This window comes from Serinus canaria, chromosome 9 (genome assembly GCF_022539315.1).
Source record: "Serinus canaria isolate serCan28SL12 chromosome 9, serCan2020, whole genome shotgun sequence".
Classification (NCBI taxonomy): domain Eukaryota; kingdom Metazoa; phylum Chordata; class Aves; order Passeriformes; family Fringillidae; genus Serinus; species Serinus canaria.
The window spans coordinates 19,385,294-19,407,895 of NC_066323.1; the positions used below are offsets into that span (position 1 = coordinate 19,385,294).

Genomic DNA, 22,602 nt, shown 5'->3' on the forward strand with positions numbered 1-22,602 from the left:
TAACTTGTGAATGTTAAATGTTTCTTCTAATCTGTGCTTTTCAATGGAGTCACTCACTTTGTTCAGTGTCAGGGTAGAGGATCTCCTCCCAAAATTGCCAGTCCAGGGTCCCTGGTATGGTAAATTGTTGCCTGCCAAGCTGGAGTGGCTCACACAAGTGGTTAGCAGGGTGGTGAAAAAGCTGGAAGGATGGGAGTGAGCCGGCTGGAGGTGGCTGGTATGGCTGACAGGGTTGTTGGGGCTGAGCACATGCAGTGTGTGCCAGGAGAAGATGTCATCTACTGCCTCTAGAAGAGCCCACCCTGTGGTGCAGGAGGTGGCAGGTGCTGCCCTGGTGTGCTCTGACAGTTTTCACGGTCTTGACCTTTTCCATTATCCCGTTGTTTCCCCTGTGACCAGACACGTGGGAGGTGCCGTTCGAGGAGATCTCGGAGCTGCAGTGGCTGGGCAGCGGGGCTCAGGGCGCTGTGTTCCTGGGCAAGTTCCGGGCAGAGGAGGTGGCCATCAAGAAAGTGAGGGACCAGAACGAGACAGACATCAAGCACCTGCGGAAGCTCAAGCATCCCAACATTATCGCCTTCAAGTAGGTTGTGACCCTTGTCAGGAGCTTTGTCCAGGCAAGAGCCGTTCGCTCAAGTTCTCTGGGAAGGTTTTTGCAATCCAGGAGCTAAGCTGTGTCTAGGACAAAGTGGTGGTCACCCTTCCTGTTCAGTTGTCTGTCTGCTGCTCCTTACTGTGTGTTGTCTTTGACAGGGGAGTTTGCACCCAGGCCCCGTGCTACTGCATCATTATGGAGTACTGTGCCCACGGGCAGCTCTACGAGGTCCTGCGGGCTGGCAGGAAGGTCACCCCACGGCTGCTGGTGGACTGGTCCACGGGGATTGCCAGTGGCATGAACTACCTGCACCTCCACAAAATCATCCATCGAGACCTCAAGTCACCAAAGTGAGTCTCAGCTGCTTAAACATCCCTTAGTCTGGGTTCCTCAAGTCACCAAAGTTAAACATCCCCCAGTTGTGGTTCTTCGGGTCATCAAAGTGAGTCTCAGATGCTTAAACATCCCTCGGTTGGGGCTGTTTTTTCCTTTTCTTGAGAAATAGTTTACAGTTTGGTCAAAAGGCTCTACTGTTTTTTGCCCCGCATTGACTCAAAACTAATGAGAGTGAAACTATTGCAACTTGTTGGCACTTAACAAGAGTAGAAATTTTACTGGTATCTTCCATGATAAACAGCAGTCAGGAAATATCTAATGATTTGATGATATCTGGTCTTTTTGGAAAGTGGGGTATTTTGTTGCTCCTGCCTTTTTAGTTTTCCTTCTTATTCTCTTATTATTTCCCTGGTTTTCTGGAATGTGTCTTCCTCATTTCTCTGTTGCTTTCTGACTAAAATGTTCTGACTTCTTTAAATTCTTATTCCCTAGATGTTTATTACTTCTTTAGTCTGTGACAGTGCATTAAGATAATGCTTTTAGATGATTTGCAGCACAGTTTAGGGTACAGCTTTGCCTCTGGATCCTCAGTTACTTGTTAATTTGCAGTTTTATTGAGATTGATTTTTGACTCGTAGCATTAAGAAATGCATTTAAGGCACAAAACACAACCACCCAAAAGAGAGTGAGAGCTTTTATTGGGGAAAATACAAAATACTTTCTTTTGTACTACACTTGTGAGCAGTGTGGCCTCATCAAGAGATTGTGTAGATTAAGAAAGGATTTACTTCAGTGGCTGTTGTAGTGTAAGAAAAATAACAAAATAGTGATGACTTTTTTTTTTTTCCTTTTTCCAGTGTTTTGGTTACACACACAGATGCAGTAAAGATTTCAGATTTTGGTACATCTAAAGAGCTCAGTGACAAGAGTACCAAAATGTCCTTTGCGGGGACAGTGGCGTGGATGGCCCCGGAGGTGATACGGAACGAGCCCGTCTCCGAGAAGGTGGACATCTGGTGAGTCGTGTTCATGGTCAAGTACCTTCACCTTCTCTTCAGTCCCTTGGTTTCCCAGCTCTTTCCATGTCCTTTCCTCATTCTGTGCCTGAGCATGGTTTGCTCTGTGTTGGGCTATTCATTTCTCCTTCTGCCTGGTGCCCTGAGCTTTGGTGGGCTCTGATGGAAAGGGAAATAACACAGGTGTGCTGACCTGCAGGTTCCAGCTAAGGCTCAGTGCAATCTGTGTCTTGCAGGAAGCAAATGCAGAAATTCTTCCCTGTGTCGTTATCCAGCCCAGAGCTTTCTCCCAGCTCTGTGCTCAGGGCCCCCTCAGCAGCCTCCACAGCCAGGGTGGTTTTTCCATCGCTTCTGGCCCTCTTCAGGGCACGCTGGAGATGTGGGGAGGCCCCTGCTCTGCTCCCCACCCCTTGTGCTTCCTGCACACCAGGCTGGTTGTTGTGTGGGCAGCCCCAGGATTACAGTCCAGTGAATCCAGTCCCAGATCCAAGAGGGAGGAAACCAGGACAGGTTGTAAGGGTTTTGGAACCAGTTTCCATCGATGTGGAATGTGCTCTGTGTCTGAAGGAACACAAGGAATGGTTCAGTCTCTGTGCTATTAAAAAAGCTTGAGAGGGCTCAGCCTTGGAGTTCCTTTGGAAAGCATCTCCACAGGTTTCAGAGCCCTCAAGGGATCTGCATCTCTGTTTCTGCCTCATTATTTCTGCATATTAAATGTCAGCAGCCAGGACAAATGCCCTTCTCCCTGCTTTACAGCCAGGAAGGATTTTGCTTCCTGTGGTTTTTCAGCTTCAGATGCTGTCCCTTCCCTGCAGGGCAGGGAGCTGCTGGACAAAGCTGTGGGTGGTCCAGGGTGCAGTGGAGTCAGGAGCTGCTGCTGGAGTTCTAGCTCTGGCCTGGGCTTGACCTGAAGGGCAAGAATTCCTGCAGGGAAGGTGATGTTACCTGTGGTGTGCAGCTGCTCTTGTGCCTGTGGTGTCCTGTATGTTTATTTTGGATGTCCAGGTCACAGCACAGCCATCTCCTCTGGGATAACACTTGGGTTGTTCTGGAAAGAAAATAACACCGAGCATTTGTCTGCTGAACAAATGTGAGGATTGTGAGGACGAGTGGAGCTGGATTTCCACCTCAGCTTTCTGTACTTTAGAGTGGTTCATGTTCAGGAATATTTCACTAAACATCCTGTCTGATAAAACCTTTGCTCCTTCCCTCAGTGACATGGAGATGTTGCTCTTTGGTGCCAGTTCCTCTGGAGTTCACCACAGTGGTGATTGCTCAGACTCTCCCTTGCCATCCATTCCTCCTTCAAGATGAATAAAAATGATGCTCATGAATGTTGCCAACAAATGAGAACAGCTCCTGAGCTGCTTATATGTCTGCTCTCTCTCATCTCTAACAGCATGCAGAAAAATAAATCTATAATCTTATCGGGAAACTTGGAAATCTTTTGTCAGTTCTTAGTCATAACAAATATGAAACCAGATGAGCTTTCCCTGGTAGTTTGTCCAACCTCCTGGAGCCCTGGTTTCCTGCAGAAAAGGATTTTGAGGCGAGAAATATTCAAAATCTGCTTGTTTATTGCTTTTTTTTTTTTTTAACACATTATTTGAAACCAATGGGCTTTGAAAGTGCAGTGTTTTTCACATGAAGTTATTTCCTGACTGATGGTTGTTCAGACCTGGTAGTTTGTCCCTTAAAAGTTCCTCTGTACTTAATGAAAGCACTGGATATTGGTACAAGGCAGAAACATCCTTCTCCCCTTTCACCTGGCTGTAGTCTGCAGCTTGGCAGGGTTGGTGTCCCACAGAGGAGTGGGACAGAGTGAGGTGGCACATCTGGCTTGGAAATAGGGATGGTGGTGCCTCACCTGTGTCACAGCCCAGTTGTGGATATGCAGTAACAGTGGTGGTGGTTCTCAGCAGCATTTTGTTTACCTCTGTATTGACTAGTTTGGTGTTTCTTTGGTGTTTTACTGGGTGATGATTGTATGCTTAACAAATGTTTGCTGTTAAAAATTAAGCTTTTGGTTCTTTCTGGTAACTTCACTAAAGAAGAGAAGCAAAGTGAGTTTTCTTAACTATGTCTTTCAGTTCTTGTTGGAGGTTCTTTCCCTGAGTTATCTTAATTTTCTTTTGCTTTATCCTTCCTTTCTTCAGAACAAAAGGAATATCACATGACACCTCACGTGCTTTTGGTACTGACAGTTATGCAAGTAGCATTTGTTTCCTAATTTCTGTATTGCAGTGGTTGTAGTGCTGAGTCTCAAACCTTGAAACTTTTACCTGGGTCTACAGGTAACAGCAGAGGGAGCCTTAGGTTAGGGAAAAGAAAACAAAACCAGTTAAATGAAATGTAAAAAAGCCACAAAACCTTTGTTGTGTTGTCTCTGTAAGACACTTGTCAGTCTGTGCAGTAGTCAATCATCTGTTCTTACCAGCAAGAACAGTCCAAAGTCTGTCTGAGAGTAGACTTTGGAGACTTTTCATTTAAGAGGAACAAGACTTAAACTGTACAGAAAATGTGCTTTCAGGGTCTTTAAAAATCTCACAAAAAAGCAGGAAAGGGTGGGTGGAAACCAGTGTGGTTCTGTGCTCAGCCCAGTGCTGGAGCAGAGGAGTTACCTGGTGTGCTAAAAACCATTGTTGCACCTACTTGCAGTTTTCAGCCAGACATCCCTATTTCCCTGTTTTACCCAACAATTATTTTTTTCAAGCTCCAGATGTTTCTGTTAACAGCTTCTAGGTGAACTCAGTTTATCCTGGTTTATTTCTTCATCAGGTCATTTGGGGTGGTTTTGTGGGAGCTGCTCACAGGAGAGATTCCCTACAAGGATGTGGACTCTTCAGCCATCATTTGGGGAGTGGGCAGTAACAGCCTCCACCTTCCTGTCCCTTCCACCTGCCCAGATGGCTTCAAAATCCTCATGAAGCAAACCTGGTAAGAGCCTGAACCTCACACAGCACAGACCTTGGGCTGGCTCCCAGCAAATACCATGAGAGTCAGGGTGGGAATATGGAGCCCAGAGCAGTGGGCTCATAGATACTCTCACACTTGTCCTGAGAGCAATAAGTTTTAACATTCTGGATTCTGCTTCCTTGTGGCAGCAGGCCTGGATGCCAAGACTTCTTCAGGAGCCTTCACAGAGGGCTGTAGCAAAGTGGGGGATAAAAGGTGGCTCTGTGGGAAGACAAAAGGAGCTGGAAGGAAAGTAGGGGTAAAATTCCTTGAGGCCACATCCAGAGTGAAGGGAACTGATTTTTTCACTCAGAAAACCCCTTGTGAGCAATTGACTTTTGGACTGGATAGAGAGAAATACAAGCTTTCCATTTGGAACACGGATTTTCCAGGTTCAGATACAGAAAATTCTTTCAGTTTCCTCTGTGTACCAGATTAGAGTTGAAATTCTTTGTCTTGGTTTTCACATTGATGCTTTGTCTTTGTAATTACATCTTGACACAGTGTAAACAGTTTTCCAGCATTTTCCCACTCCATGGGTTTCACCAGCCATCCTCCCCATGGCACAAAGGGGACAATAGGCCAGAGCATGTGCAGGTCTCTCCCAGTGGCTGTTTACCCTGAGCTGCAGCAGTCGGGCTCTGGCAGCTTGTGCAGCTCGGTACAACAGAGTACCTACAAACACTTGTTATCCCCACCTAGTGGAAGGAGGTGGTTGGTAGGGGAGAGGAGGCTCAAGGAGCTGCTCTTGCCCTGTGCAAGGTGGAGTCAGTCCTGAAACTCAAGTGCTGATCCTTTTACTCAAAAATCCAAACATTTTTGTACTTTTCTGTGATCTTTCACTCTGTCGTCTCATTTTCTGATCTTAAACATTTGCGCCTCTTTTGTTTCTTCAGAATGGTTCATCACAAACCACCTCTAGCACAATTAAACTGTATTCAGCAAAAGAGAAAACCAGAAGAGCTCCTTTGCTCTAACCTGTCAGCTGCTTGGTTCAGAGAATAGGATCTAGTGAGAGCCTTTCAGAAGGGCAGGAGAGGCTGGCAGTGCCCATCCCTCACCCCAGAAGGGCAGGAGAGGCTGGCAGTGCCCATCCCGCACCCCAGAAGGGCAGGAGAGGCTGGCAGTGCCCATCCCGCACCCCAGAAGGGCAGGAGAGGCTGGCAGTGCCCATCCCTCACCTCACCCTGGCTGTTTGTGTTTTGTGTTTGTGTTTTGTTTCAGGCAGAGCAAGCCCCGGAACCGTCCGTCCTTCCGGCAGACGCTGATGCACCTGGACATCGCCTCTGCTGATGTGCTGGCTACTCCTCAGGAAACCTACTTCAAATCCCAGGTAACTGGGGAAAGGCTGTAGCCTGTGAATGGTGGAATTAGCTCCAAGGATCTGATTCTGGAGGGTGCACTGAGTAGAGAAATTCTGGATCCATTATTCCAGTTTGATTCTTGGGGAGGGGCAATCTGATGGGTTTTTGGATGGAAATCTTTTACCCAAACTTTCCCCTGCTGAGACTTCTGCTGCAGGAACCAGGGTTTCAAGGGACAAATAGGGCTATCACTCTAGGTAGGCGTCATCATGGAGCTTTCAAAATCATGAACCTTTCTACATATTTTCACTGCCAAAAGTAAAGAAAATGTTCTCTTAGGACAAAAAGAACTCTAGGAATTTTAAAAAATATTTCTTAGAAAATGCAGATATGTTATAAATTCTCTGTTGGAATCACAAAATTGTAAATACCATTTGAAAATGCTGGCACTAAATGTGCTGCGGTGGTGTTACCCAAAATAATTCAGCTAACAAAAATACATTCTCAACCCAAAGCTGTAATTTTCTGCAGAAACAAACAACATTGCCCAGGAGTTTTTTGTGGTGCACCTACAGATCCCAATTCTTTCTAAATAGCTAAAAGTAAATTGCTTTCCTAGGCTGAATGGAGAGAAGAAGTGAAGAAACATTTTGAGAAAATTAAAAGTGAAGGAACTTGTATCCACCGGCTGGATGAAGAATTGATTCGCCGTCGGAGAGAAGAGCTGAGGTGTGTTCACAGTCTTTTTTGTCCACTGTTTGCTTTTCCTATCCAGTCTTCCCTTCCTAGCTAAATGAGCCCTCAGCTGGTTCTCACAGGGCCTCCTGCTCCAGCCCCTGACTCTTTTTATTCTCCTCTTGTACTGAGGTTCCCAAAACAGGACCCGGTATTCCTGGTAGTATAAATTTGGGCAGCCTCAATTCCTTGTGAACCTGGAAATTAAAATTCCCATGGGCATGGCCTAGGCCATGAGCACTGCTTGACTGATGGAAGCTGGAGAGAAGCAGTAGGAGCTGTCCCTGTTTTTGGACAGTCTCAACAGTTTGCTCCAGACAAGGTGGCAAAGGCTTGTGTGTTTCCCAGGGAATATTTCTGCCTGAGAATTTGTGTTTGTGATAACAGCAATGAAGCAGAGACATCTATTTCAGTGGGAAATACATCCTGAGGTTGGCTGTGAGCTTTCTCTGCCCTGATACTTCCTTTGGATTAGTTATTATAGAGAAGTGAACATACTTCATATAAACAGCCCACTGAAGTGCATTTTGATTATACCAACTTAAAAATGAAAGCAGAGGGTTTATTTAAAGAAGGGAAATTGTATCCTGTGATGCAAAATTACAAATACAGTAGATAGAGAAACATAAAACTCTAAGAAGCAGTTCTGTGTCAAACCCGAGGAACCAAAGGGGCCCTTGGCCAGGCAGTTTGATGCAGTAGTTGTTCAGTGTTCTCTGTCCCTAGGGAGCTTTGGGTGGCCACATTTTTCAACTGTACTGGAGCTGTGTGGACACCCTGCTGTTAATGAAATGCAGACACATGATTTCTTTCCTGTTTCTGTAGAGGCTGATTTAGCCCCTTCTTTGTGCAAACAGGCTGATCAGGGCTTGGCCAGAGAGCTCCTGGGTGTGTGTGAGGCATTTGCAGCTCTTCTAGGGAGAAGTGTTGCCACACTTTCAAGGCTGTTAAAAACTTTCTAAACCATACCATGATTTATTGCTGTGTCAGACTCTTAATCAGTCATCATTCACTGTTAGCTGTGTCTGGGATTCAGTGCAGTACAGCTGGCAAATTTGACTTTTAAAAGGCCTTTTCCTAAAGCACCTGTACTTTTCCTCATTCTCTTCTCTTGGTCCATGGAAGTCAGGCTGGAATAAAGCCTTTTGTGCCTTTCAGACATGCGTTAGATATCCGTGAGCACTACGAGAGGAAGCTGGAGCGAGCCAATAACCTGTACATGGAGCTCAGTGCCATCATGCTGCAGCTGGAGGTGCGGGAGAAGGAGCTCATCAAGTACGTGACTGGGCATGGTGATGTGAGCAGTCTGCACGCAGCAGAGCACAAACAGCACTTCATTTCTAAACTGGATAGTGGCACTTGTAGGTTTAGTGTCCCCTGACTAGCCACAAAAGTTAGGGAATTGCTGGTGATAAGGGAGAGGTCCCTTTGGAGTGAATTCCTGCAGACCACTGTCAGCGGCTACTGATTTGGAGAAAGGCACTTTCCCATTTGGTGCTGGCATCCTTTGGCCCATGCATGAAGGGAATGGCAGTGCTGCTCCTGGACTGTGTGCCACGGCCTTGTGCTTGCTGCCTGATTTAGAAGGAGTTTGTGTGCTTTCCCAGCAGAGCAGTTGGATATGCAGCATGTTCCCTGCAGAGCCAGTTCCTGTCCAGCGGGAGCAGCAAGTGGAGAGAGACACAACTGATGTGGTTTTCTTTTTATTTTCTTTCCCTGATGTTTCAGGAGGGAACAAGCAGTGGAAAAGAAGTACCCTGGAACTTACAAACGCCACCCAGTCAGACCAATCATCCACCCCAATACAGTGGAGAAGTTGATGAAGAGGAAAGGGGTCTCCCATAAACCAGGCAGCCAGACCAAACGGTGAGAAGTAACAACCCAGTCCTGTGCCAAGCCAGTGATAGATCCCCACTGGGCAGTTCCTTCCCTTTGAGCCTGATGAAATGCAGGGTGGGACAAAGGGGTTTCACACTTAAGCCTGGTCTGATCCTCAGAACCATAATTGTTTAATGATCTTAAGGTGAAAGGGATGAAACCTGCCATCCCTGCCACCTGGCCAGCTCTCTGGAAACACGCAATCACAGGATGTGTTGGTTGAATGAATGAATTGTTGGTCCATGTGATTTTTGAGAAGATGATGGTGCTTGGACAGGAGGTATCTCCTGTGTTTTCTCAAATTCCTAACTGCCCAAGATCATCCTTGACTTGGATGAGAGTAAGCAGGGCAAAGGATTGTAGAAATCAGACAGGCCTCAGGAAGGATGGATTCATTGTTGAGGAATTAATTTGGGATTTGAGATTTGGGAATTCATGCTGTCCTTTCAGTTATTTCTCTTCTGCATGACTTTTAGATAGGGAGATGATTTTTTTCTAGAAGCGTTGTCTTAGTCTTTACTTTTTTGGGGATTTTCAGGAGTTAGTCCGGATTACAAGTGAATAATCACTTCTGAATTAATATCCCCACATGGCTCTTAGATGAGCAGCCTGATCACCACCATTGTACATGCACAGAGTGAGAACCATGCTCTACCCAAGGTCCTGAGAGGGAGCTATTTTGGGAGAGAACATCAAAATAAGAGCGGAAAAGGAGAGTGTGTGACAGCTATTGGAAAAAACAGCAAGACAAGGGTGTAGAGGAGGATGGGCTGAATGGAGAGGATGCTGAGTGGAGAGAATCACAGGGACCAAAATGCAGGAGTCAAGCGGCTGAAGGGGAGGGCAACCTATAAATTTTAGGAAGCAGAGAATGCTTTTGGCTCCAGCTGACTCTTCATCCTGGCTCTGGGATGGCGTCACTTCTTTGTTTGTGGCTTGACATGTAACTTCTTCTCTTTGTCTCCCAGGCCAGATCTACTGAAGTCAGAGGGCATACCCAGCACAGAAGCAGCATCCAATGGCTCCCCAGTCTCAGGAAGTCCCAAGATGTCAACCCTGAGTGGCAAAAGCCGGTACCGCAGCAAGCCCCGGCACCGCCGGGGGAACAGCAAAGGCAGCTACAATGAATTTGCAGGGATCTTGAAAAACCAGCCAGCGCAGGATGACGCCCCCCAGCCTGGCCCTCCCCACCCTCCCCACGCCCCCGCCGTGCTGCAGCAGCCCGGCCACAGTCCCCATGGGCAGCACTCACGGCTGCACGCCCACGGGCAGGACATTGCCACCTGCGCCAACAACCTGCGGTACTTCGGCCCCGCGGCCGCGCTGCGCAGCCCCCTCAGCAACCACGCGCAGCGCCGCGTCTCGGGCTCCAGCCCCGACCTCATCTCCACCGCCATGGAGGCTGACTGCCGCCGCGGCCTGGACAGCAAGGACAGCACGGCCGAGCGCTGGGAGTGCTGCCAGGCGGATCCCTACGACCCCTGCCTGCAGTGCAGGGATGAGGACAGTGGCCAGGCACAGATGGCGTCTGTGGAACCGGGCGGGAGCCGCCCCCAGTCCCCCGTGTCCCTCTATGAGAGCGCGCAGTTCATGGAGAAGCTGGAGGAGCAGGGCACGGCGGTGTCCGCCCTGGGCACTCCCCAGCACTTGGCTTCCTCAGGGCTGCCCTGCAAAGCGAGATCCCTCCAAAAGGTGAGGACAGAGCACTAGGGTTTGAAGATGTGGTTTTGGTAGGGCCTGGTTCTGTTACGTGCAGTTTCACCAGTTGGTTTGAGTTGCAGCTTGTTCTACTCAGTTTTTGATATTGAAACAGTCTCAAAATGCTTTCAAGCCTTACTCCAAAGGAAGGGATAAATGCATTTTTAAAATTGTTCTGTAATATCACGTGAGAGTTTCTTTGAGAATCTGTTGTGCTGCTGTGTCTCAGGGCAAAGATTCAACATTTGCCATGGTCTTGAAGACATCCCTATTGCTGCACCTGCCAGAAATTGTCCCCCTACACTGAAAGTTATAGTTCTCCTGTATTTTGTGAAGATTTTGCAAGAGTAAAAAGGAGGTTATGACACAGTTGTACAGAAGCAGCTCTTTGTTCCTCCTGCTTCCATCCAGGTGGTGAGCGAAATAAGAACCAGTCTGAGTTCAAAGAGGAGGAAAATTGAGACTGGCTGGAAAAGTCAAGGAAAATAGTGTAATTACCAGACCACGAGTGTGGTTTGGCCCCAACATGACAGGACTAGGACCTTGTAGGGATGGGATGAGATAAAGGCTTACTCTGAATGAGGGGCTGACAGGTTGGATAGGATAGAAGAAGGCTGTAAAAAAACAACAATGTTGGGGTAAATTTGGATAGGAGAAGGAGAATAAAAGGCTCTGTGCTCACTGAGGTATGAAACACATCCCAACTTCTCCTAGTTGGGGAAGCCCATTGGCAAAGGCTGTGTCATTCTCCATCCTGCTCTATTGATGGGCTGTGGTAGAAGAGAGTAAAGCCAAGAGTGCCAAATCAGCTCCATAATTTATGTGGGTTTCCATGTGATACTCATTACTTGATTTGCTGCAGTGAGAATCTGGAACGTTCTGTACTCCATACCTGCTGAAATACTCTAGTGTATTTCCCAGTCAGTCACTCCAGATTTGGGAATAGCAGCCTTGAGGCTGTCTGAAACAACCTCCTAGCTGGCAATGTCTGAGTCAGTTTTCCTGACACGCAGACTGTTTTCTGGTCTAGATTCTTGCAGCCTGTAGATTTTTGTGCTGTTTTGCATTGACTTTGTCCTGAAGGACCAAGGATCAGCTATGTTTGGACTTCCCCAAACATGACACCCTTTTTGTCCTTGTTTTCTGCCAGAGCGGGGATGAGTCATCAGAAGAGGAAGAGGGCGAAGTTGACAGTGAAGTGGAGTTTCCTCGTAGACAAAGGTAAAAGGTGAATTCACTCTAATCTCTCTTTGGTGGGACAAAACTGAGGAGAACTCTCAAAGCACCTGCACACCAGCACCGAAACTGGTGAAGGTGCTGGCAAAAGCAGAATCCCATTCAGTGTGTCTCATCCACCCTCAGCTGATCCCTCATGTCCACTCACTGTTACAGTCTATCCTGAGATGTTCTCTCTGGCCCAGCTTTCCCTCCTGCTGGTTTTCCTGCAGGCTGTTTGCAGCACAACTTGATCATGCTTGATAATGTTATTCTGCCTCTGTAAGTGAGCTGTTGCATCTGTTTCACCAGGATCAGACTTAGTGGATGTGGGAACCCTTTGTGGGCTACTTCAAGTGTTTATTAACTGTTGTTGCAGTGGGTCAGACTCTAGCCCAGCACCTTTGTAGCTGAATTCAGATAAGATTGCAGAGCTAAGTGACAACAGCAGATCAAATTTGATGGTATTGCCTGTAAAATAAGAGTTAGGGGAAGTGTTCCTACATAAGCCTGGGGATCAGCAGGATTTGCAGTACTGTGCTCAGGAAGGTCATCATGGACTTTGTGCTGTAGCTTCATGAAAGCAGCTGCTTCAAGTGCGGGAGTGATCCAGTAGGCAAATAGACTAAAGTTTTGATTCAAAGGAGCAGAAAAGAAAATAAAATCTTGTCTCCTGTTGTGTGCATTCACAGCACACCTGAAGCTTAAATCCTAATGCTCCCTTCATTGCCCCAGCTCAAATACCACAGTAAAGTTTGGAGAGGTACTGAGAAGTGTGACAGGAGTGGTTAGGGATGGTTTCCATAGAAGAGGAGATTAAACCCATGTGAAATGTTTCTCTAGCAGGAGGAAAGGCAACACCAGAGGTGCATGAAATTGTAATTTATGTGGAGAAAATAGACAAGGAATGATTCTTCACATTCATGTTAGGGGCAGCCAGTGAAGCAAACAGGGTAAAATGAACAAAAGGAAGCACTTTTTCCATCCAGAACATTTTCAGATGTGCAGCTCATTGTCAAGGTGTGCTGTGGAAATCAGAGCATGAAGAGCTGTAAGTGCAAAATTTCTGGAGCATGGATCCATCAGTGACTGTTAGTATTGTCATCTGGATTTGAGCTTCTGCCCAGCAGTCACATCTGGTGAATGGTGTGGGCCAGGAAAAGATGCCAGGAGAAAGCAGGCTCTGTCTGCATACCCTGTTCTCATACTTCTCCCACATTGTTCCTTCCTGCCTGGGGTTGAAGGCAGAATGCTGGGCTGGATGAGTTATGTGACTCGTACAGTTCCTGTGGGGTGTTTTTTCCTCTGTAATTTACTAACTTGGAAGATTAGGAGGACAAGTTGCCCATTCCATGTATTTGTGTATGTAGTTGTGGGTCTCCTAGCGTGCTCCCTCAACTCATGTGTTGTCCCATGGCTGTTAAATCCTGGCACAAGGCCATTTCCACAGTCAAGTAACAGTGAAATTATTTCTTGAGTGGATGGTCCTAAATCCTGCCTGGCTTTTGGAATGGCTGCCAGGTGATGCAGGTATTCCCAGGTGAGTTAGCTTGAACTCACAGAATCACTGGGTTGGAAGAGACCTTTAAGATCATCAAGTCCAACTCACACCCTAACACCTCAACTAAACCATGGCACTGAGTGCCACATCCAGTCTTTTTTTACACCCATCCAGGGATGGTGACTCCACCACCTCCCCAGGCAGACAATTCCAGTACTTTATCATGCTTTCCATAAAATACTTTTGCCTAACATGCAACCTAGATTTCCCAGTTGACCAGTACCCCCAGGTTCCTTTCTGCCTGGGCACTGTCCAGCCACACCGTCCCCAGCTGATAGCATTGCAGGGGGTTATTGTGTCTAAAGTGCAGGACTGGGCACCTGGATTTATTAAACTTCATCTTATTGGCCTCTGCCCATCCATCCAACCATTCCAGGTCTCCCTGCAGAGCCCTCCTACCTTCCAACAGATCCACACATGATCCCAGCTTAGTGTCATCTGCAAATTTGCTAATGAAAGACTCAATCCCCTCATCTGTGTCATCAATAAAAATATTAAACAGAACTCCACAGTACAGCCTAGCACTTTAGGAAAATGCACTATCCAAGAAAAATATGCTCCAGGGCAGATCAGCTAACATGGACATATCAGGATAGAAGAGATGAATTTAAAGATGCAGGTCTTGAACTATATCATTCAGAAGGGGTAGAATTCTGTAGCTCCAGGATGTGGAAGGCACTCCACAAGGCCTGGTGTAGCAGAGCAGTGATCACAGGGCCCAGGAAGTTCCCTGTGACTGCCATCCAAGGTGTGAACACTGAACTTCTCCCTGTTTGCAGACCCCACCGCTGCATCAGTAGCTGCCAGTCCTACTCGACCTTCAGCTCTGAAAACTTCTCTGTGTCGGATGGAGAGGAGGGGAACACAAGCGACCACTCGAACAGCCCAGATGAGCTGGCCACCAAGCTGGAGGATGAGCTGGCTGAGAAGCTGGAGGACATGTTGTCCCAGACTCCAGAGATCCCCATTGAAATCTCCACGCAGTCGGATGGACTTTCGGACAAAGAGTGTGCTGTGCGGAGGGTCAAGACTCAGATGTCTCTGGGCAAACTTTGTGCAGATGAACGCAGCTGTGAGGTGAGTTGGTTATTCCCTCATCCTTCTACTCAGTGGAAAAAAACTACATAAATGTTATGGAAAGGAATCGAGGGACCAGAAGTTGGAGCACTGCCTAGAAAATGCTGTGGTAGGTGTATTATGGCAAAGCAACTGCTGCAATACCCAGTTTTCCTTCTGCTTGGCAGAAGAGTGGGTGGGGGAAAGTAGCACAAACAAAGCTGAACATAATGTGCTGGTCAAGATGAGTGTGATCTTGGGAGCCCATCAGATTTGCAGTTGCATTATGTGGGATAAAAATACATAATGGAATGGAGTGGATATAAACTGCCTCAGACATATCCCTCGGCAGCCTTGCTGACAAAGTTGGGATGACTTTCTTCCTTTCTCTGCCTTTCAAGTGTTTGGGAGGGGTAGGGCAGAGCCTGCTGCATGGTCTCCTCATAACCCTGTGTTTGGGAGTGCTATGACCAGGTATTTCTGTGCTGTCCCCTCTCTTAGTGAGACAAGTGACCTTTGGTGGGGCAGTCGTGTGCTGTGCCCTCTCCTATGTGTGCCACTCTCCTCCTCTGCAGGTGGTGACCTTTGCCTGGCTGCTGTGACAGACTGGGATGTGTGGGTGATGTGCAGTACAGGAATAGTGTTCAAGTCTCCCCCTTTCCTTTTGTCTTGCAGAACCCACCACAGTTTGGAGAATCAGACTGTGACTCTTCTGAAGGGGAGTGTTCTGATGCCACAGTCAGGACCAATAAGCCCTGCAGCTCTGCTACTTGGTAATACAGATCTCCCCCAAAGCTTCCTGGTACTGGCATTTTGATTTCCCTGAGATTCCACTTCATTCCCCTTCATCACACTTTACAGGAAGAGAAGATGCTTCTCCTTCCCACCCCAGGAGTGATTTGCAATAACCCGAATCTCTGGAAAATGTCCAAATGAAATTAATTCTCTTTGAGCATTTCAATCAAGAATGGCAGGGATGTATTTTATTGAATAATCTAGTTACTGTAACATGGATATTTATTTTTTTGACATTTTAACACTTTTTACTGTAAAGAGTGGATTGTATTTATAGACACACAGACTTGTTGCAAAAAAAAAAAAGTTCAGAAAGCAAGCACACTACGGAGAAACATCCTGGGAGTCCTGCCTGGACAGCTTTGTGTACAGACGCGGGGGATTCTCTTGCTGCTTGCACAGGGGACCAGGCCTCGTGGCCCTGAAGATTGGAGAACAGATCAAGAAAACTAAACCACTCAGTCTTATCAAATGAGGAAAAGCAGAAAAAGACCTGACTGTAGGGTCACCTGTGAACAAAGTGTTTTCAGTATAACCAGCTGGGTCATTTTTAATCAGAAGGTGGACATGTTCCTGGAGAAAACTGGTACTGAGGTGCTAACAACCAGGGTCTTCTGAGTCGATACATCCCCAGGAATGTAATGATGGTTTTTATTTTAAGGATTTTTAGTTTCTTTTTTTAATCAGCATTTTGTTGTGAGATCCTGCAAATGTATTCTAACCTCGTCCTCTTGAGAATTGGTATCAGAGCACTTCTTACCACCGTCCTTGCTTCACTCTGGGAGTGTCAACCTCCAGCTGAGCAGGGAAATCTCTCTCAGATGCAGTGTGCCATTTCCCAGTTTACTTCCTCCTCTTACCTCCTGTCTGTTTCAGTCAGTCAAAGAAATCAATCAACTCAGTGTTGGCCAAGCAAGGACTTGCAAAGCATGGAAAGCACATTCCGCAGAGCCCGAGCACTTCTGTCCTCCAGGGGAGGATGCCTGGAGTGGACTGGGAGAAGCAGCCTCTCACCTACAGCAGCATCAAGAACCAGCAGAGGGCTGTGTGTTGAGGGGGAAGACTGGGAATCGTTGGCCTGGCTGAGAGCATCAGCCCTGCCCTGTCTCCTTATTCACTGTACATTCTTGGAAGCATTAGCAGCTGTCTGCCCTTCATGGTAGGCCTTGTGCAGGGAATCCTGACGTGGCCGTGGCACCGCTGTGTCTCGGGTGTGCCCCGAGGCCTCTGTTTCTCCTCCAAGCTGAAGCTCTGCAGGTGCAAGTGAGGATAGTACTGGTATGTGACAGGCCGAGGCATTGGCAGATGAGAAAAATTTGTTTTCTGATAGAACTCATAGTGCCTTCCCTTCAAACACTACTCTTCTAAAACAATATTGAAAGAGAACAAAATGATAGAGCACGTTCCCACCCTTCCTTAGTTGATGTCCCCCTGCAAGAGCTCTCCCTCTGCCCTTCCCAGTGTGCTGGCTGGCACAGCCAGCCAGAGGTGAATGGCAGGAATGGACCATGGACAGGTACTTCTGTTGCTTTGTTTGTTTACATTTTATGTTAAAATATTGGTTTGAATTTAACTGTGGTAATTTATAGCCTCATGGCAAAGTGAAGGAAAATGTCTTACTTATACAGAGAGCAGTATTGTATGAGTTAAATTATCCCATATTTTTAAATTTTTGTAGCTGGACTACAGACAGATCTTAAGTTATGATGTTATTTTATTATTTATTATCATTTCTGTAGATCAGAAGGTCGGCTTCACCGCTAGCACAATTGTAATCTCTGTGTGTGATGTTACCTTCTCCCTGCTCGCCAGAGGGGTGGGAGCAGAGCTGGGCTCAGTGGCTGTCAGGAGTTGCTGCCTCTTGTGATTTCCAGGGATGCTTTTACTCCAGGGCAGAGAACAGAGAGGCTGGATGGCTGCAGTCAGGTTCCTCGTGGGCAGAGCTGCAGTTTGCTCATGTTGCTGATGGTCGGCAGCCACTGAGCTGGTGGGAGTGTGGGAAGGGTGGTCAGGGTGTGAGGGGCTTTTGAATTGATCACACAGTGAATAACTGTGACAAGAGTTCCTGAGCCAGAGCATCCAAAACGATGTCAGGGATGAGGGCAGTTGCCCTGGACAGTGGGTCCATGATGTGGATCACTTGGGCAGGACCAAACAGGCTCCTGGAGAGGGAGTGACCTGCTCACCCTGCTCTGGGCAGAGGCAGAACATATGAGGAGTGAAGCTCTTTCCTGGCTCCTTCCCTCTCTCTCCCACCCTCCGTTTCTCCTCCCCAATGTTCTTTGTCTCTCGGCCAGTGGCAGGAGGAGCTGGCAGGGCCAAAGATGGCTTTGCTGTTGTGGTGTGAGAGGGGGTTTGGTGGTGCAGATGGTTACTCAGGAGGCTGGAGGCCAGGTGTGGGAATTTAGCAGTGGAGAATAATGCCTTGTGATGTAAAGAGAGGTGGAGAACTGCCATCAGGTGTCCCCATCAGGGGATGCCAAGCCCTGTGCACCTGGATAGACTCTGCTCAGATCTGGCAGGCTCTGGAAGACCCATGGGTAGCACTGGTATCCTTGGGCAGTCCCACAAACAGCCGCAAAGCAGAGCTGCCTCCAGCTCAGGGCTGTCACTGTCCCTCTGGCCTGTGGTGATCCAGTCCCCGATAAACAGATTCCAGAGGGATTTGGGCACCTGTGATCTCTTTGTAGGCTCCACCATGGGATGAAGCTCCACTGGGCTCGCAGAGCTTTGGTGTTTGGGATTTTGAGACTCTTCTGAGCCAGCTGCCCTGGATGCAGCTGATCCTCCCCATCCTTGCCTGGCCAAGCAGAGCTGCCCCCTCCAGCCTGCCACATTTAGCTGGATTCTCACACCCCCAGGTCATTGCACTGTTCTAGTCCAGTGTCGCTGCTCCTCCCGCTGCTCCTGACCCTGCATCCCTCTGGGAATGCCACTAGGGCAGCCCCTTCCCCCACCCGTGGAGGTGCCACCCCAGCCTCCCCTGCACACGTCCCATGGCCTTGCTGTGTGTGGGCAGAGCTGGCTCAGCATCCCCACATTCCCAGGGTGGTTGCTGTCAGTTCTGGGTGGGTTGTGTAGGATTTTCCTTAGTGACACCTCCCTAGGATTGCACAGACAACAGTCTCCACATCGCTGTATGGGCACCTCTGCTGCGGTTCCTTGCACTTCCTCTCCTGGCGGGGTCTGGGCTTGAGAGGTGCAGGTGAGCCTGCTTACTCCTTGTAGTAACAGCGCATTCCAGGGCCGGAGTAAACTGTGGGTTTCCTTTCCAGCATCCCGAGTACCCTGATCCCGTTCTCGTGGCTGCTGACAGCTCCTGAACACTAGCCTAGATTTTCTCCCAGAGCTGAATGTTGCCCTCCCCACTGTCGTGTTAAGTACCCATTTCATCTTGGCCCTGTCCAGTAGTGTTCATCCCCTCCTCCCTGCTCTGTGGATTCCTGAGACAAACTTGATTTTTTTTTTTTTGTATTGACCAGTGTACAGTGATGGAAACAAGAATGACTATCAAAGCAAACAATGCATGGAATAAAAAGCCAGTGTACTTCAATGCTGCAGGCTGGTCTGGTGATCTGGGAACGGGTTCTCATGGACTTTGGGATGTCATGAAGCCTTGCTCTGGGGTCTCCCATCTGCCCCCTTCCATACCAAGATGGTTACTTTATCCTCCAAGTGCATCTCCTCATGGAGAGCAAATACCTAAACCCCAAGAGCTGAGTATCATCCTGGGGGGAGGAGGGTGGTGAGGCCTTGGCACAAGTTGTTCAGAGAAGCTGTGGCTGCCTCTGTGTCCCATGCCAGGCTTGATGGGGCTTAGAGCAACCTGGAATAGTGGAAGTGTCCCTGCCCATGACAGGGGGTGAAACAGCAAGGGCTTTAGGATCCCTTCCAACCCAAACCATTCTGGGGTCCTAAGTTCTCCACAGCTGGGACAGGGCCCACCTCTTTATTTGGAATCGTCCTAGTTATACAGGAACAAATGTGTGGGTTTCAAGGTGCTTTCCAAGGACAAATCTCTGCCACTCAGGCACATCCATTCCTATATTCTCTATGGGCAGTAGCAGCCACTGGCAGACCAGAGAAGCTGTCTCAAGTGTTTTGACATGACTGATTCAGGCAGCTCAAATCCTGAGCATTTTGCTGCAGAGTGTGCTGGTTTAACATAGAAATCAAAGAATCTTCTACAGTTGCACCCTGAAACACCATTATTTTTTCAGCTTGGTGCTTGTACAGCTGCACAGGAGCACATGGCTCATCATTTCAGACCAAAAATGCTAAATCTGTCTGCAGTTGGAAGGAGGAGGGAGGGCCTGCCTACTGCCCGCAGGGTTGTGCTTGGCCAGTGATCCACAGCTGGGTTCTGGTTTGCCTTCCTCACAGGATGCCAATACTCCTCCTTTTATTCCCCACAGCCTCAGGCACACAGGAGACTGGTTTAAATGAAACAGGCAAATTCACTGAGTGTTCACAAAACCCCTGTATCTCTCTCTCCGTGCAGATACATGCACAGATAAACATTCATTAAAAATAACGACAGACACCTCCTCTGAGATGAGAAGGATGATTAAAAACTGCCACTGTCCTTGGTGGCACAAAGCATGCAGAGTATAACCCCTGGGAAGAGAGTCCTGCAGCTTTTACCCCAAAATTGGGGCACCTAAGCCATCACAAGCTCTTTCTGCCATTTAGTGTCTGTGCTGGCTTGTTGCCATCCAGCTTCAGGTGTTTCTTGCTGTATCTCTTGATGAGGGTCCCTGGAATCAGCGCTACCACAGCCATGGCCAGCAGCTTGAACAGTGTGTCCCAGGAGAAGATGGCATCCAGAGAGTTGATTTGGGACAGAATGGCCCCTGTCTGCACACAGATGAAATTGTATGGTGTAAGGCCTGAAGGAATCAGAGCAGAAAAAAGCTGTTAGTTCCCCCCTAGAGAAAATTAGCTAAACACACCCAAAGCCAGACAGAAATCACAGAATTGTTAGGGTTGGAGGGACCTCTGGACATCATCCAGTCCAACACCCCTTGCTAAGGCAGGGTTACCCAGAGCAGGTGACACAGGAATGTGTCCAGGGGCATTTGGAACGTTTCCAGAGAAGGAGACTCCACACCATCCCTGGGCAGCTGTTCCAGTGCTCTGCCACCCTCCATGGAAAGTTCTTCCTCAGGTTGAGGTGGAACTCAGTGTTTTAATGTACAGCCATTACACAGACACTGGGGTTTGTGCTTGTAACAGAAGGAACTATGAGTAAAGCAAAATTTGCAGCACTGGGGACACCTGCAGAATGCTCAAGGGCAGCACAGAGGAAACAAACCAAGGGTCAGAGTCCCAGGTCTGCCCTCCCTGGCTCAGTGATACCAAGAGCAGCAGTGTCACGCTATCCCCTCAGGCTGTGTCCACAGGCCTTACCAATGAGAACGGAGAGAAAGAACTGGGACATGGGGATGTTTAAAATGGGAGCTGAGAGGTTCAGAAACCAGTTTGGTGTCATGGGGAACAGCCTCAGGAACAACAAGAAGAAAAATAAGCAGCTTCTGTTCTCTTCCACCTGTCAAAAGAAATGTTCCATATCATTCCTGCTCCTCAAACAGCAGTAACATTCAAATGGCCACAATACTGGAGTGAATTTTTCTTCTAACATGCCACAGTGTACCATCAGTTCAGAACTGAGGGAAAGTAGCAATACTGTGTCTGTATGCCAGCCTAATGATGAACCAACCTCTCCAAAGAAGGGGTGGGAATGGGATCTCACCACAACAAAAGATGAGGCAGTCAAGAGCAGAACCACCTCCAGTGTACAACACAGCATGGGATGGATGGAGGCAGTTCTGGAGCACAGGGGCTTCCCAAATCCTCCTTTATTTCATATCTGCTTTTCCTTAAGATCCAGGATTTTCCTGGCAGCCCCTCAATCAACAGGTTTGCTCCAAGAGAGCAGCCTGCTCCTAGACAGTGCCCTCAGCAGGCGTGGTGCATCCCCCGCACACTCTGGTTTTCACTGTCACCCCAAGAGCAGCCTGGCCCAGGGCCATCGCGGGTGTCAGCAGAACTGCCAGCTCTTACCTTCCCTTGCAGCAGAGCCACCTTCTCAGGGAAGAAGTGGACTATGAGCTGCTTGCCAAAAGTTGCAGAGAGCAGGTAGCAGAAGGTGGCTCCCACAGATGTGAGCACTGAGCACAGCACCAGCCCCATCCATGGTCCAAAGAGTGCTCCAGCCAGGACATTCTGTGGGGACAACATGGAGTGAGGCGTGGGGGACACGGTGTGTCACAGAACCACAGAATTGTTAGGGTTGGAAAGGGCCTCTAGAAATTATCCAGTCCAAATGCCCTGCCAAGGCAGGGTCCCCCAGAGCAGGTGACACAGGAACATGTGGGTTTGGGATGTCTCCAGAGAATACTTTGCCCTCCCTTGGAGGGCACTGTGAACACTGTTCACAGTGTTCTCCCACCCTCCATGGAAAGAAGTCCTTCCTCATATAGAGGCTGAACTTCCTGTGTTTTAGTTTATGGCCATTGCTCCTTGTCCTGTTGCTGGCCACCACTGTTCAGTCTGGCACCATCCTCTGACATCCCTTGGAGATATTTATATGCATTAATGAGGCCCCCACTCAGTATTCTCCAGACTAACCAGCTCTCATCAGAGAGATGCTCCAGCTGCACCTCTTTGTGGCATCTGCTGGACCCTCTCCTCCTTGTCTCTGTTTTCCTGAGGAGCCCAGATCTGGACTTGGCACTCCAGCTGTGCCTCACAGGGCTGAGCAGAGGGGCAGGGTCACTCCCTGACCTGCTGGCAGCGCTCTGCCCGGTGCCCTCCAGGGTCCCACTGCCCTTCCTGGCCCTCAGGGCACGTTATCCACCAACACTCCCCGATCCTTCCCAGCAGAGCTGCTCTCCAGCAGGTCAGCCCCGACCCGTACTGCTACCAAGGGGTACTCCTGCTCAGGTGCGGGCCCGCTCGGTCCCTCCGGCTCCTCCTGCCCGACCCGTGAGTCCCCGGCCCCTCGCCCCGCGCCGCCCTCCCCATACCAGGAGGCTGGAACCGGGAATGGCGAAACTCTGCTTGTACAGGTACGCGCCGCAGAACAGGGCCAGCGCCGCGCCCCGGTGCTGTCGCTCGTAGTCCCGCAGCGCCTCGGCCAGATCCCGCAGCTCCTCCAGGTCCGCCGGGAATCGCAGCGCCCTGCGAGAGGAGAGACGCACGGGCAGCCCCGGGGGAAGGGAGGGACACACGGGCAGCGTCGGCCGCCCACACCCACCTGCGCGTCTGCCCCGCGCTCAGCCGCACCGACAGCAGCCACAGCGCGGCCGTGGCGGCCACGAAGACGAGCAGGAGCCCAGCCGGGCGCCGCCACATCCCGGGTCGGGGCCGCCGCTACCGCCGCCGGACGGAGCCGAGCAGAGCCGAGCCGAGCCAGCCGAGCCGAGCGAACCCCGCCCCTCCCGGCCCGGCCCTGCC

The 22,602-nt window shown here is 48.9% G+C and overlaps 2 protein-coding genes across 5 annotated transcripts in view; one reads left to right on the forward strand and one right to left on the reverse strand.

The window, feature by feature from the left end:
- The window catches only part of MAP3K13 (mitogen-activated protein kinase kinase kinase 13), a 71,734-nt gene extending 53,037 nt beyond the window's left edge, over window positions 1–18,697 (forward strand). For 2 of the 3 annotated variants that reach the window (XM_050977913.1, XM_050977914.1), the window contains exons 5-17: window positions 400–583; window positions 754–945; window positions 1,789–1,947; window positions 4,726–4,884; window positions 6,127–6,235; window positions 6,826–6,935; window positions 8,100–8,216; window positions 8,670–8,807; window positions 9,788–10,511; window positions 11,668–11,738; window positions 14,073–14,370; window positions 15,025–15,122; window positions 15,211–18,697. In XM_050977913.1, the coding sequence (XP_050833870.1) occupies window positions 400–583; window positions 754–945; window positions 1,789–1,947; window positions 4,726–4,884; window positions 6,127–6,235; window positions 6,826–6,935; window positions 8,100–8,216; window positions 8,670–8,807; window positions 9,788–10,511; window positions 11,668–11,738; window positions 14,073–14,370; window positions 15,025–15,122; window positions 15,211–15,247 (2,396 nt within the window). In that variant the 3' untranslated portion in view covers window positions 15,248–18,697. Of the gene's footprint in view, window positions 1–399; window positions 584–753; window positions 946–1,788; window positions 1,948–4,725; window positions 4,885–6,126; window positions 6,236–6,825; window positions 6,936–8,099; window positions 8,217–8,669; window positions 8,808–9,787; window positions 10,512–11,667; window positions 11,739–14,072; window positions 14,371–15,024 lie in introns of all 3 variants that reach the window. The other variant, XM_030226915.2, reaches the window with a different exon arrangement.
- Window positions 18,698–19,605: 908 nt separating this feature from the next.
- Window positions 19,606–22,582, reverse strand: TMEM41A (transmembrane protein 41A). Of its 2 annotated transcripts, XM_030226918.2 has the most exons (5): window positions 22,403–22,562; window positions 22,173–22,326; window positions 21,208–21,369; window positions 20,554–20,692; window positions 19,606–20,033 (listed from the first exon to the last, which is right to left on the reverse strand). In XM_030226918.2, the coding sequence occupies exons 1-5, from the start codon at window positions 22,498–22,500 to the stop codon at window positions 19,813–19,815; spliced, it is 774 nt and encodes a 257-aa protein (XP_030082778.1). In that variant the 5' UTR covers window positions 22,501–22,562; the 3' UTR covers window positions 19,606–19,812. The 2 variants fall into 2 exon arrangements, with proteins under 2 accessions (XP_030082778.1, XP_050833872.1); XM_050977915.1 differs by lacking the exon at window positions 20,554–20,692 and having other exon boundaries at window positions 22,403–22,582.
- Window positions 22,583–22,602: the final 20 nt, after the last annotated feature.